This window comes from Calonectris borealis, chromosome 1, assembly GCF_964195595.1.
Source record: "Calonectris borealis chromosome 1, bCalBor7.hap1.2, whole genome shotgun sequence".
Taxonomy (NCBI): domain Eukaryota; kingdom Metazoa; phylum Chordata; class Aves; order Procellariiformes; family Procellariidae; genus Calonectris; species Calonectris borealis.
The window spans coordinates 202,646,131-202,660,344 of NC_134312.1; the positions used below are offsets into that span (position 1 = coordinate 202,646,131).

Consider the following 14,214-nt stretch of genomic DNA (forward strand, 5'->3'; position numbering starts at 1 on the left):
AATATAGTTCACTATTTGGCAGGCTCAGTCTTAAACAAAACCAAAAATTCAATTAACACCACAGTTATGTAAAGAAAAAAACCTGATGGTGTTGGATTTATCTAACATGAAAGTTCAATATGCAAGTAATGCATATGTAATTTATAAAAACTCCAAACCTCATCTAAGAACTGCAAAGTTTTAAAATTAGTTATGGAGGTTCCTAACAAAATCCTCATCACTCAAAGGGTCCCTTCATATTCCATTGTGTGATTTTTATCTTTTTTTTTGCTGATTGCTACTGGCACTGCTGCAAATGTGTTGCATTAGACCTCATTAACAGACCCTATGTGCTGCAGCTGAACAACATGAAAAGCTTACTGGCAGGCCAGGCCATACTTATGTCCACCTAAGTTCCACCAGCTGTTCAGTAGTAAATACTCAAAGCGTGCTACATGTTTGTTAAAGATTTTAATTTGTTTTAGAATTCAAGTTACCATGGTCATTTTTTTTTGCCCTTAGACAGTAGATCTGGTTCTTTCTATAGGCCACTGAATACCTAATGAGATTATGCCAAAGCTTAAAAGATAATTTTTATTTTTTCTCTCCAACTCATGCCATTTCGTTGCTTTAGAAGAAAGCTCAAACTTGCAATATCTTCAAACTTGGTAGTAACTGCTATGAATGTAATTTAAGCATGCCAACTGCCAGTCTGCACTGGAGTGGAAAGCAGGTTGGAATCGTAAAATTTACCAATTGAAACTTTACCTCATGATTGTGAATAAGCTTACTAAAAATGAGCTTAGGACGACTTGACACAGTTGTATGGCAAAGTTAATAGTAAAGATAGATGGTCTTATTCCATTCTTGCTTTTAGATTTTAACACAGCAAGCACCTAATGAAAGTCAGATATGCTTTCAGGAGAGTTAAGTTTACCATCCTTTATTCTTAATTTCTCCATAACTGTCTCTCAATTTCAGCTAAATTTCTATTTCTGACACTGAAGTCATATGTGTTAGAAGGGAACTATTGTTCAAAACATTGGAACATTCCAAAGCAAAGCTTTATTTGATTATGCTTCCTCAATTACTTTTTTCATTATTTTAACATTACTGATATGCACATTATGGTTGCACTGTACAATTACAGAATTGGTTTACAAGAGGTGAAACGAGTGAAAAATGGAGAAGAAAACAGTGAGATAATGTCAAACAACCTGGCAGGCACATTAACAGCTTTATCACGGTCAAACTGCTTTTAGACATTATGGATAAGGAAGTTTTATGGAGATATTTGAAGGAAAACACACGTATCATTTTGGGTGACTATATGAAGAACTTCTCAAGCATGGGAAAAGTTTTCACAAGGCGGTTTTTAGAAAACTACAGAGATTGATACCAGAAACAGGAAATGACCTTCAGCAGTGAATATGAAATAGTAAGATAGATTGGGGACCCTGGGCTTTGATGTCCCAATCATGAGATGGTCCTAACTGGACTGCATGAGAGATATGACACATCTCCATCAGCTTCAGTCCTGCACAAAATCTGAATTGTTAGACACCAGTTCTTTCTCCCAGTTTCTCCTCACTAGTTTCTGCACTCCACCTTGTTTCTTCTTTCATTTCTTAGTTCTCCTGCCTTCTACATACAGCAGAGTTAAGAGTTCAAGTTTGCCAGATCATGGAGAGCCTAATAAGATCACATGCTTTCTCCAACAAACAATGAGAACAAAAAAGGTAACTTGAGGTGGTGATCCCTCTCTTCACTGCTGTTCTCTCTTCCTTGCTTCAAGAGGTATAGAGGATCAGATGTCAAAATAGGAGGGTGAAGAAAAAAAACTTTGCCCAAAGTAATGCATTCGACCTATTTTGTTCTTCCCATCCTGGAGATGGGGAGACAGTTAAAATGGTCTTCAGTACCAAATGAAAGACTGCTAAAGAAATTTCATTTCCCTATAGATACTTTCTGCAATGAAAAGGGATAAAATGACATTAAACTACAGGACTTAACACTTTACAACCGATATGCTCTGTTATTCTTACAATAAAAGACTAAAGCAATTTCAAGGACCATTATTCATGGGACTCAGAACACTGAGCACTCCATACTCAAAACTTTAGACTTTCTCTAGGTGTTTGATATGAAATAGTAAAAAGATCATATTCACAAGATTCTACATGTCCAATCTTTTCATTGATATGACTGACAGTTTGGAGGAAAAAGGGGAAATTAGGAGATCAATAGCCATATTTAACTTCAGATGACAGTATTTAATTGGTCATTTGTAAAATGCAGAGATGTGCCCCAGTTAAGATCTTGGCCTAGGGAAATAAACTAGGAGTAGAAAAACTATTCACTTATATATACAAGTACACTTGCTACTCACAAGTACAGAAACAGTAGGCGAATTTACAACTGCCTCCTACCCCAGGATTCAAGTCATAATTTAAAAAAAAAAAAAAAAAACAACCCAACAAAAAACACCCCCAAACAAACCCAAAGCCTGACAAAGAAGTGCTTTAATCACTTGAACAAAACTGTTAATAGCCAAAGCAAAACTGGAGAAACAGAGTGAAATTATTGTGGAGAGAAAAAAAAAAGTTGCAGGGTTGTTCTGACCCTCACACTGAAGCCAAGTGATGCGTCGTATTACATGATTGGTGCAATTTTATCTTCAGCTACAGAATCCCACCCATACTATTACTGTAGGTAGAACAGTGTGCAACAGAACTCTTAGTACCTATCACTTACCTTTCGAACAATACTGTCTTCTACATTAGACTTCTTGTTGCTGCCCTGCTTGCCCATTAAAGTAATCTCTAATTGACAAAATGGCTTGGGCAAAATATCACACTGTGTGAAGAACTTGCGCCACTCCACTATATATGCTTTTAGTAAAGCTGTATCATCTTGATGACTCAGCACTCTCTGGAGGAGGGAGGGAGAAGAGGAAGTCATTTATAAAAAGTTTCTGCACAAAATATGGATTGACTTTGCTTATACTGAAAATAACTCCCCATATAAAATTCAAATATATAGATATATCAGAATAAGAAAGTCTACATATTTAAGTGCCATTTAGTTTAGGGCAGTAGTTATCAACCCATGGCATATGGACCATTTCTAAAGGGTAAAGAAATAGCAAACAAAAGTAATAGCAAACAAGTAGTCAGTACGTTTAAATTTTCCAAATGAACCATTTTTTTTTCTTTTAAGCCATGTGCAAGTCAAAAAGATTAAAACCTTTGGTCCAAAGGCATGTACTGGTACAACCATATCTAAAAAAAAAGGACTATGTAAGGACTATGTTATATTCTATACAGTGAAAAGTTTAATTCAGTGGCATCTACTAACCTTCCATTAGATCCAGACAGCTAGTTAACATGTATATTTTATTAATGCCTGGAAACTACAACTATACTGTACAATGGCTATCATAGTGCCTAAGAAGGTGCTCCTCAAAGAACAGCCAACACAGACCATATCGAAGGCCTCAGTTCAGCATAGCATTTATGCATATAAGCAAACAAGCTGATAGAACTTAAAAATCAGCCTTTATATGCCTGGTTATACAAAGGCCTATATAAGAAACTATTTTCCTTTAAGCGGTGTAGACCTCTTCACTAAAAAAAGATTTTAGAGACTTTCATTTTCTCCTTTCCAAACCTTTGTTGTGGGATTTCAGAATTTTTTTTTTAATCTCACAACCACCCCCTCTTTTAAACGTCTTATTACAGAAAACATCTTTTTGTGTAAACACAAAAATTTCCTTTGAATCTATTGGTGATTTCAATGTTTGGGGGGAAGCCCATAGAACTGGACAGCTAAGCTTGCTGAGTCGATAGCACGGATATTTCTAGTATGCCATACATATGGCTTATTTTAAAGCCATCCATGAACATGTCAGCATAGCACTGAAGCTAGACAAACCATTTTTTTTCAGACAGTAATTTCGTATAGAAAATTTTGCCTCAAGAAGTTTTCAAGTGGAAGAAGATTCCATAAGTACTGTTGGATAAACAAAAATAATGCTGTGTTTTGTTCTGTTTTTTTTTTTTAACATAACACAAAAATCATTGCCCAATCCTGTTTCAAGGACTGTGAGAAAACAATGAGCAAATGCTCAAGGCTAAGTCTTCTTTTTGTCAATAGAAGTTCACAGGGTAATTATGATCTCCAGAACATCACAGAATCTCAAACATAAAAGCAATCCATTTAGATCCAATGAAAGTCAGAACTATTTGGTTATTTTCCTAACGATATGAATAGAAGTTATGAAACGTTAAAAACTTACTGCTTGTGCCTGTTTAATAAAATCAAGGATGTCTTCCTTCAGAGCCTGATGGATTTTTGCTGGACCTTTATCATCCCACAAGCAAACTGCATGTACATCTCTAGAAAACAATTTATTCATCTTTTAGAAACAGCTACTCAAAGTTTAATTCTGTAATGTATGAGGTTTAAACAGTCATAATTTAAGTACATTTAAGAAATTAATACACTTTTTATCCATCGTTGTCAAACAATACACAGCTAGATGCCAGTGACACATGCAAGAAAACATGTTTGGAGAAGAGAACGAAGCTGTAAGAAAGTCTTGGAAGGAAGTAACAGCAACCTATCTAGGAAAAGGCTATAGTCAAGAAGGAGATGCAGAAGCCCATTCTGTTTTCAGTATCTATTCAATAATCCTTATTGCATAAGGACAATTTTTAAAGCTTTTCTTTGACAAAGACAGAAATCACTTGCCAGTAGAAGCATTACTACTCAGACCATATTATTCTAAAATACTTTCATTAATATGCAGCCTTCACTCACAGTTTCAGAATCCAAGCACTACAACAGAAACAGACCTTCCTTGTGAGAAATGTGAGCTTAGGGGCATCAGGTAATTTAAAAGACATTTTAATTAGTTTAATAAGATCACTTAAATGTTTCATGACAGTGGTAGCATTTTAAATTGAAACCCCACTGCAGAAAAGCTACCAAACAGCATCGCAAAGCAAAATTGTATTAAGGAGTTTTAATCATCATTTAAATGAATTCCTGTTTTTCCTAGCAGACCAGCAAGTGTAACTTAATTCCTATTTTCCGTCCATACTAAAGACTAAATAAAACAAGTTACACTCCTAACCATACATCATATATAATATGGCCTAGCAAGCCTTTTTTTGACTCATTACCTTCTTCTGGTTCTTCTTCCTCCTTTCAATAATAAGGCCACATCTTTGCAGGAAAGCAACTATATAATCTAAATGTATGACTTTGTTCCTATTAAATCAATACAGTTATTTCAATACAAAAGCTTCTTTTTTAGTTTAACTGAAAAAGCAAACCTTAAAAGGTAAAAAGTTCCTTTGACACAGATCAAAGGTGCTGGCCCAGGACTTACAGAGGTCTACCTAACTTGTGAGACTTACACAACTTTCACATGCAGAAAAGGTGTTACTGTATTTAAAATGCCACTGTTTCCTGACAGCAGTGAAAAAAGCAATACTGGATAATTATACCCAGAGGGCAGGCAGAAGACACCTACAGATTTTAAATTTTTATTAAAAAGCTTAACAAAGAGCACTGTCCAAAAATAGGCACCTAGGAGAGTGGGTTCCTTTCCCTCAATATCCTCACAATTTAGCCATAAAGTTACTTAAGTTCTATTCAATAATTCAGCTACAAGAAAAATAATAAATGGAAAAATTCAATACCAATGCAGATTTATTGAACTAATTATTAAAAATGAAAGCAATGACTCAGAACTGAATTTGTACCTTAACTACACCATGTTTCTGGCAACTACTACAGCCGTGACATCATAAGATATTAAAACTCATTACATGATAAACTACCTTTCCTTTCGGTTGGCAGAAAAGTGTGACAGGTAAGATGGGTGTAAAAAGAATCATTGCACTGTCCTTATCGAAGAGAGCAATAAAGATACAGACTGCAACAACACTGTGTTTAAATAAAAAACACTTTTGCGACAGATTTTAAAAAGCAGAAGGAGACGCTGCAGATTTAAGCTACAATTTGAGGGAAAATAACTATGTTGAGACAAAGATTATTTTAGATATACTTTCAATATATATGTTGTAACTCACTTCCATATTACATTGGCAAAGGTCACACGATACGTTTTAGGAAAAAAAAAAAAAAATCACCTAACAGGAAGCAACTTCCGGCTTTTTGGAAGAAGGAAAATGGCTGGGTTTTTAGAAAGTACAATAATGCAAACACTGTCTGAAAAATAGTATATATATTATTCGTAGGGTATAAAACTATTCAAATTATACCAGTTAAACTGCATTACCCTGTTACTTCAGTAGCATTCTTAAGTTATTTTAGAAGAAAGCCATTCAAATCAGAATAATGTAACATTCAGCAAACTGCCTTTCAATGAACTTACTGCCAAACCAGTAAACAACATTTTCTCCCCAATTCTAACAAAAGCTTTGTGCAGGTACAAAACTTGTCTATAATGATCAGCTGAAGTCAAAAGCTCTGCTGTTCTTTCTCCATCCTATTTGCAAAGATCTGAATCTCAGCAAAACTCTACTTTTGCACATTTACAGCGATGTAGGCACACTCACCACTTAAAACTTCAACTAGTACTTTTGTTCTGTGTGTTCTCACATAGTCATTGTCATATCAGAAGTAGTACCATAACGGTATTCCCATTATGCAGAAGGATGTAAGATACTAAAAAATTACTTACGAAAACAGATCAAACCATTGCTGTTTTGTGACAGACTCCTGACGAAGAAGTTTCAGAACGATAGGGCGCATGAAATCCCATTTGTCTTCAAACTGAAGTGAACCTTTATTCTAAAATGAACAAAAAAATTATTGTCAATAAAACAGTTTCTTATTTAAAGTTATCTTTAAGGATTGCAGTTTCTGCGGTTAACGTAAAAATATCTTCTTCTCAGAGTTGTCTCATAAGCTAGCATTTGAGCTACAACACCATAGCTGAACAACACTTTTCACAGTAAGTATTATTTTAAAAAGTGACAGAGCTATTACTTGTTTCTTAGAGAAGCAGATTGACAACTTCTTCCTTTATTCACTACATTAGTTACAATGCAACAAGTTCTAGCAAGTGTTCTTCACCTGTTAATGGAGTTATACATGGACAACACGAATGATGCTCGGTCAGCTTCACCACCCCAGCCAAGATACATGCAATGAAAGTCACGAGGCAGAGTTGCAAACCCATCTTGAATAAATTACCATTACCAAAATGGCAGCCAGGAATCAGGAATAGTACCTGTGGATGCTGCCACATACCTTTTTTTTTTCCCCACTGTGCATTTGGCATCAGCAACAAAGAGGGAGGAAGGAAGCAGAGTAATGTATCACAGACTCCCTTCCTGTGGGTTAACTGACCATAGGCAGTTTGACGGCCGAGACTACAGTTGGTGCAGATAAAAATGATTTACATCGTGCTGAAAAATCTAATCCAAGGTGAATTTTTTCAAACTTATGATACAAATTAAGAGGAAAACTAAAGAAATTAAGTGCTCCCATATCATTCTGATTATTCTGAAAAATCTCACTATAGGATACAGGCTGACTTCCATTATTAAAAAAAAAAAAAAAAAAAGAGAGAAAAATAACTGTTCTATTGCATATGTTGTAATCCTATTTGCTTACAGCTCCACATTTTAAAAAGGAAAACCCACAATTAAAAAAAATGTTGATTGAGAGTTCTGTGGAAGAAAGATTACTGGTTATCTGCAGTGTTATGTTCCAATGCACTGGCACTGTTTACTTTTGAACAGATCATTGTTTCGGCTAGTAATACTACATTTGATGCAATTCACTTCAAATACAGCAAATTGAAATTCTGACAGGTGCACTGTTCTGCCACTAACATCTCTACAGATAAACAAGCACAAGCAGCATGCCATGTTCTCTCAACCATCTCCTCTGATTAATTTCTACATGGAAATTTACAGTTAAATCTGTTATTTAATATTCAGAATAAGCACAGTTTGGAAACTGTATCCCCTGCTGCTCTTAAGTGCAAAGATGTCTCATCTTCAAGTTATAAAGATGCAACAGGCATCACAGTAACTATTTTTACAGCAACAGCACCTGGAGGCCTCACAGCATTATCAAACCACTGTGGTAGGTACTGAATATGGGTTTCACGGAAGCAGACCCTGTTTGATACAGTTTAGAATTCTTTCAACATAAAAAAGAAAAAATAGAAAAAGAAATTGTTTTCCAATTCAGACAGCCAGTTTTGCCTGTTCTCTTCCACTGTAAAGAAAAAAATAAATAAAAAAAAATTTGAATGCATCATCTTTGAAAATCATCAACTACATGCTTCCCCCACATAGAGCTAGCTTTACAATTACTCCCTAAACTTTGATGAGTTGCTCTAATCTTTCCTATTCCTGTGAAAAAGATTAGTTTCTACTTGCAGATATTTCTGTTCCCAGTCCCTCTTTGCAGGATAATGAACTTGAAAGACCAGCTGCTGAACAGTTAGAAGTTCCAGAAAAGGCATTATAAAGTAAGTAAAACCAACTTCCTTAAAAATTTTCCTTTGGGGTGAAACTTCAGAGTATATCCCATAAGTTTTCTGGAAAAGGTAAAAAGCCTATTCTGCAATTCTGGAGAAGTGCAATTCAGCCCTTTGCTGAAAACAGTTGAAGATAAAAAACCAAATGCTCTAACTTTGTGAATAAGATTAGTTTCCCTGTAAAACAGGGTGAGGGAGAAATTGCAAACACTGGTGTTTATATGATTTAGGTTGTGATTACCTAATTTGTGCTAATGTAAAACTCCATTTCAGTTGTAAAAACTGCATATCCACTTGTAACGAACATGTACTGACTTAAAAAGAATTCCCCAAATAAAGCTTGACAGAAAATGCCATTAGGGAAGTTTAGAACTTTGTTTCCTATATATAGGAGTAAAACTTTTTTTTTTTTAACCCCCACACTTCCTCATTTATTCCTTAATTAAGCAGAAGAGGAAATAAAATTAATGGATTAAAAATTCCACTCAATTAAACTATTCTTTAATTTCAATAAACAATTCAACATCTTCTAGATAGATTCAGATTTCCATGACCATTAATCTTATGCTCTTGCACTGAAATTACAAGAAGAAAGGGTGCATAATACCACTTACTGTGTCTCATTCACATTCATTAATTCTACGCCTACTAATGCATGAGAAAATCAAATTTTATAGTAGAAGAGGAGGTCAAACAGTGGTAATTCTTAGTTGTTACCAAAGTCACACATACACCAGTGACCCAGACAACACGAGGAACCCATTTCCCACTTTGTTGAGCCACCCACAAACCTATGCAATTTCTGAGCAGTATTTCCTGGGTAACTTTTCTTTCTGATCTTGTTGCCTCAAACCACAGATCCCAAGGAAAGGTAAGTAGGAGGGAAAGTCACACCTTTGATGAAATAAAATTACTCCACTTACCAAATCTTCCCAGAAAACATGGATTATGATTGATAGCCATACCCTAAGTGACCATTCTAGGAGTTTAAAATTTAATGCTTTGAAAAATAACTCCACTTATGAAATATTTTACATTTTGAAAGTCACTTCACTACAGTTGTCCACAGAGATTTAAAGTTCCATTTTAACACTAAACTTTACTTGAAATATATACTACTTCACACACTATACTGAAATATATACTACAACTTTACTCTTCAAACTTACTTTTTCCTGTTCTTCACTTCTATGCATAAGCACATAAACGCAATAATTTAGCAGGTAAAAAGCCTCCCAGACTATGTTGGTGGATATTATGTAAAATTAGTACAATGATGCAAGTGGAATTGTTCCACTAACCAGTTTTCCTGATTTTGGGTATTATCACATACACGAAATTCCTCTCCTTAACAGTAAGCAAGTGTAAGAAAAGAACAGCAGAAGCAGGCACAGAATATGGTATAAGAGCCTAAATAAACATGGAATATAACAAGGCAAGGCAATATAACAAGACCTCCACGCTACTGTCCCTCTGAACCTTGAAACGTCTATTTAGACATTCAGCTCTCCTTACTGTGTACTCTATATATTTACTCTACAAATTCAGCCCTGATCTCTGACAGATGCTTTAAACAGTTCTGTAAAAAAACAACATCCTCTATATCTTATTGTACATCTTATCTACATATGAGTAACATCTTCATCTTTACTACTTCACCCTTTTCAGACACTATATATATTAAGGCTAGTTCACAGAGGGATGAAGCACAAAATATGAGGTCCTAGACTGAAATAAGCTTGAAAATTCACTGTCTGATTAATCTCTGCTACCAGCAGCTCTAAAAAATCAGTGTAATGATTATAGCAAAGTTACTACACAAAGCAGAAAAGTAGCCGCAGGAAAAGCTTTGCTATGTAACTAACTAGTGTGCAACATTCCCTAACTTCTTAAGGATATCCTAATTGGAAATAGCCAGGAAGAAACAGACAAACTTAAAATACAGATCTGGAAATATGTACTTTGAGTCGAAGAATTCAAAAACTTCAGATATATTTCCAGTTGTCAGTGACAGAGACGCGAGATCAAAAAAAAGTTGAAACCAATGCAAAGAAAAATAACGGTTCTCATTTTACCTACATCTACGGAAAATCTGCTGCTTTCTTTGCTTCTTCCTTCCTAACACCAGACTCAAGTTGCAATTCATCGTGCAAGGACGGACTCTTGCATTTGCTGGCAGCTCCAGTAAAGCTCTACAGAAGTGTCAAGATCTGCTAGCATGGATACAGCTAGAGGTTTTCTTTGTGCTGCAATAAGCTGAGGTGCTTTCTGTTCCAGAAACTGCAGAAAAACTCATGTATCTTCATTTCATGTGAGTGAATTGGTTTAGACTACCTTGTCACTGCAAAGTGAACAGGTTACAAGTCCAACACACCCCTGAAACAAAGCACCACTTTAAAAGTGCCAGAGTCACATGTACGTTGAGAGAAAAAACTCTAGGAGACTCAGCTAGTAATGTCTCAGTCACCTACAGGAAAGCCATGGCCTCAACGTGGCAGAGCAGTCTGCTACAAGTAGGGTACACACTAGCTTACCACATAACGGCTGTCTGTCACTAAGTACTTCGATATTTTCATCACATTACAATTTGTTGTATCTCACCAGGATTCCATATACAATTGGTCCATGTACAATTCTAATTTCGCATTTAAAGAAGGCTGAGAATATGCTTCTCACTAAAAAATTAATTTGCAATTAGGAAAACTATGCACTAGTGGAGTTTAAACGATGCCCTTTAAAATTATGACAGTCAGTCAGATTTGGATTCAGCTAGTATCTGTTACTAGAATAAGAAAAGAATATTTCACTTCATTTTCTCAACTATGTAGAAATTCGAACGAGGACGGGGAAAAAACAGAGAAAACTCTTAGTTCCTGTTTATCCTAGCAAAACCAAGACCTGCCTAAACCCAACTTAGTTTTGATTATGCAGGCTTACTTGGAAAAGATATGGAAAAACCTTACAGATTTTAACACCTCTCCTTTCTTAACCAGGGATTTTTACTGTGCCGAGACATTGCTTTTGTTTCCCTAAACATTAAAGCAGAAGTACGTTTCACAGCCTCAAACACACTGCCAACCAACACTAACCTGGAATCAACGGTTTGCTTCTCTGAGAGCACTCTGATGAGCAAAATTGGGGAACAAAAGACCTTATCTAGTTCCAATTCTTGCATTGGTTTATTGTGTCATTATAAACCAAAGTCAAATCACTGAATAATCTTTGCTTTTATAATGCAGGATTCATACTTTATTGTCTTTAGAAAACTCACTAATTAGTAAGTTATAGTGCTTAAAAACACTCCAAGTCACCAGAAAAGCCTATTTTAGAATAGGTATCTCTGTAGCATTTTTCCTAAAACACACTGTGCATATGTATCTTGTTGTCAATATAAAATATTAACGATTCAAAGGGCAGTTGCAAAAACATCACTAGCCAACACAAAGGCTTCAGTTCAGCAAGAGTCATCTCGCAGAATCAAGGCCTTTGACTCTATTTTCACTTACTGTACACCTATTATTCTTTCAAAACCGCTAAAGTGGAATGCTGACAAATCTCATAGGCCTATGTTTCTTCTATCTACTATGGGCTTTACAACCACATTTCTCATCAAAGCATGCACTGGTCTTTCCAGAGATCCTTAAACATACAGCAGAGATGGACTAAAACATTAACAAGTAGATAAATTGTCTGAGCCCTGGTCTAAAACCACGCTCTTCCACAAAAAGACATTACTTTTTCACCAGTGTACTTGGATTCTTCGATTTTAGATTTTTATTTAAGTCTCATCTGCTTAAAAATCTAACTACCCACTTAGGCATAAAAAATATAGAGAAATGAATTAAAATTCATTTCAATTACATTTCAATTTCAAGAAAGATTTCAAAAAGAAAAATTATCTTTTTAATACTAAAACCTTTTTTTGGATACCAGGAAGAAACAAGTCTATCAATTATTTCTCATTTCTACACACTGAGTGTCTCAGAGTAGTACAACCAGCAGTTTTGGGCCAAATCTATACATGCAAAATAGGTCAGATTGCTAAAATGTAAGCAGCACTTCTTCAGAACCACGTTTAACTACAATACATAATTAATTAACTATTAACTACAATACATAGTGCTGAACACATGTATACTTCTGTATTTATATATATTTTAAATTTCTAACTGATAAAGTTGAGCAGACAGCCTTCCCCAGGCCTTTCAACCTAACTACACTGATGTTCTAGAAACACACACTGGAGGCATTAGTAACAGTTGTTTAAAGTAGGCCCGTCTTCCGTGTGCTGGCACGGCCTCAAAGGCCACATACAGTCTTCTCCACACACATGCCGCAAATATCAGGACAGACAGTCCTGAGCTCAAATACTGGACTGTCACACTGAAAACTTCTGTTCAAATCTGCAGCAGCTTGGGGCGACTGACATCTGTCATCAAACACCGGGAAAGTGCTTGAAAACATCTGACTACAAAAGCAAAGCTGCTTAACGTAGGCGAAAGGCCTCCAGGAGTTTTTCTTTGCAGAAAAACTGTAGTCAACAAAAAAGCTGGAATACGGTGGCAACCCAAATAACGACACCTGCCCACCGCAAAGAGATTTTTCAACTCTTTGTTTAACTTGAAACTCATTTTCCGCACACCTAGGTCCTCTTAAATAAACAAAGGGACGACACCGTGCCCTGTCTAACAGCACGACGCAACGCTGTTTCCCAACGACGCGTGTTTGGGAAAGGAGAGCCCGGGGGGAGGGGGGTGCTGGCACCCAAGAGGCCACCGGCCGGGCCGGGCCGAGGCCAGCGGTCCCGCGCCCAGCGCGGCGCCAAGGCCGTTCACCTGAGGGAGGGCCGCCGGCCCCCCCGCGCCCGGGGAACGGCAATTTCGGGGAGCGGCGCCCGCGGCCTGCCCCCGCCGGCCGCCCGGCCCGGCCGCCTCAGCCACCCGCAGGGCCCAGCCGGCGGCGGGGCAGTCCCGGCCGCCCGGCCCCCGCCGCCTCTCTCCTCACGCTGGGCCTGGCCAGGCCCCGCTCTCACCTTTAAGAGATTAGACGTCGCCATGATCCCCCCCGCGGGGCCTCCACGGCCGGCGGCTCCTCTCCCCGAGCTCGGCTCGGCTCCCCCCGGCCGCTGCCGCTTTACATGGCCCCTGGCCGCCCGCCCGCCCGGCCGGACCCGCGGCGGCGGCAGTAGCAGCGGCCGCAGCGCTGGGCTCCCCTGCCCGGGGGCGAGGCCGGCGCCAGGCTCGGGGCGCTCCGCAGCGCGACCGGCTGGGTCCTCGGCACGCAGCCGCCCCTCAGAGCCTCATGGCGGCGTCCGCGCAGGAGGCGCTCGGCAGCAGCCCCGGCTCCATGGAAGGGGCCGGCCCACATGATGCGGCTCTGAGGAGCCGGCCCCGCCGCCAAGCGCGGGCGCTCGGGCTGCCGGCTCCGCCAGCAGCGCCCCCTGGCGGCCCGCCGCCGCCGCTGCGCCGCGCTCGGGGAGCCTCGCCCCGTCCCGCCCCGCGCTCCCGCTCGTTGCCGAGCTCGCCCCTGCCGTGGCCCGGCCGCCCCGTCGCGGCGAGGCCTTTGCCTTCACAGCTCCGCGGGGCTGGGCCCTGGCGGAAAGCCCCTTCGACAGGGGCGGCCGCCGGGCAGCCAGCGGGCGGCGGCTGTGCGCGGCTGCTCTCCTTGGCTGCCCCGCGGCCACCCCCGCCTCAGACACCCCCCGC

At 38.8% G+C, this 14,214-nt stretch overlaps 1 protein-coding gene across 7 annotated transcripts in view; it reads right to left on the bottom strand.

Annotated features, from left to right (window-relative positions):
* Positions 1–13,857, bottom strand: part of CUL5 (cullin 5) — a 33,762-nt gene extending 19,905 nt beyond the window's left edge. For 4 of the 7 annotated variants that reach the window (XM_075140043.1, XM_075140041.1, XM_075140042.1 and 1 more), the window contains exons 1-4: positions 13,542–13,852; positions 6,695–6,804; positions 4,277–4,376; positions 2,734–2,910 (exon numbers count right to left, since the gene is read on the bottom strand). In XM_075140043.1, coding sequence (XP_074996144.1) covers positions 2,734–2,910; positions 4,277–4,376; positions 6,695–6,804; positions 13,542–13,565 — 411 coding nt within the window. In that variant the 5' untranslated portion in view covers positions 13,566–13,852. Of the gene's footprint in view, positions 1–2,733; positions 2,911–4,276; positions 4,377–6,694; positions 6,805–13,541 lie in introns of all 7 variants that reach the window. The other 3 variants (XM_075140044.1, XM_075140046.1, XM_075140045.1) reach the window with 3 other exon arrangements.
* Between the last annotated feature and the right edge of the window lie 357 nt (positions 13,858–14,214).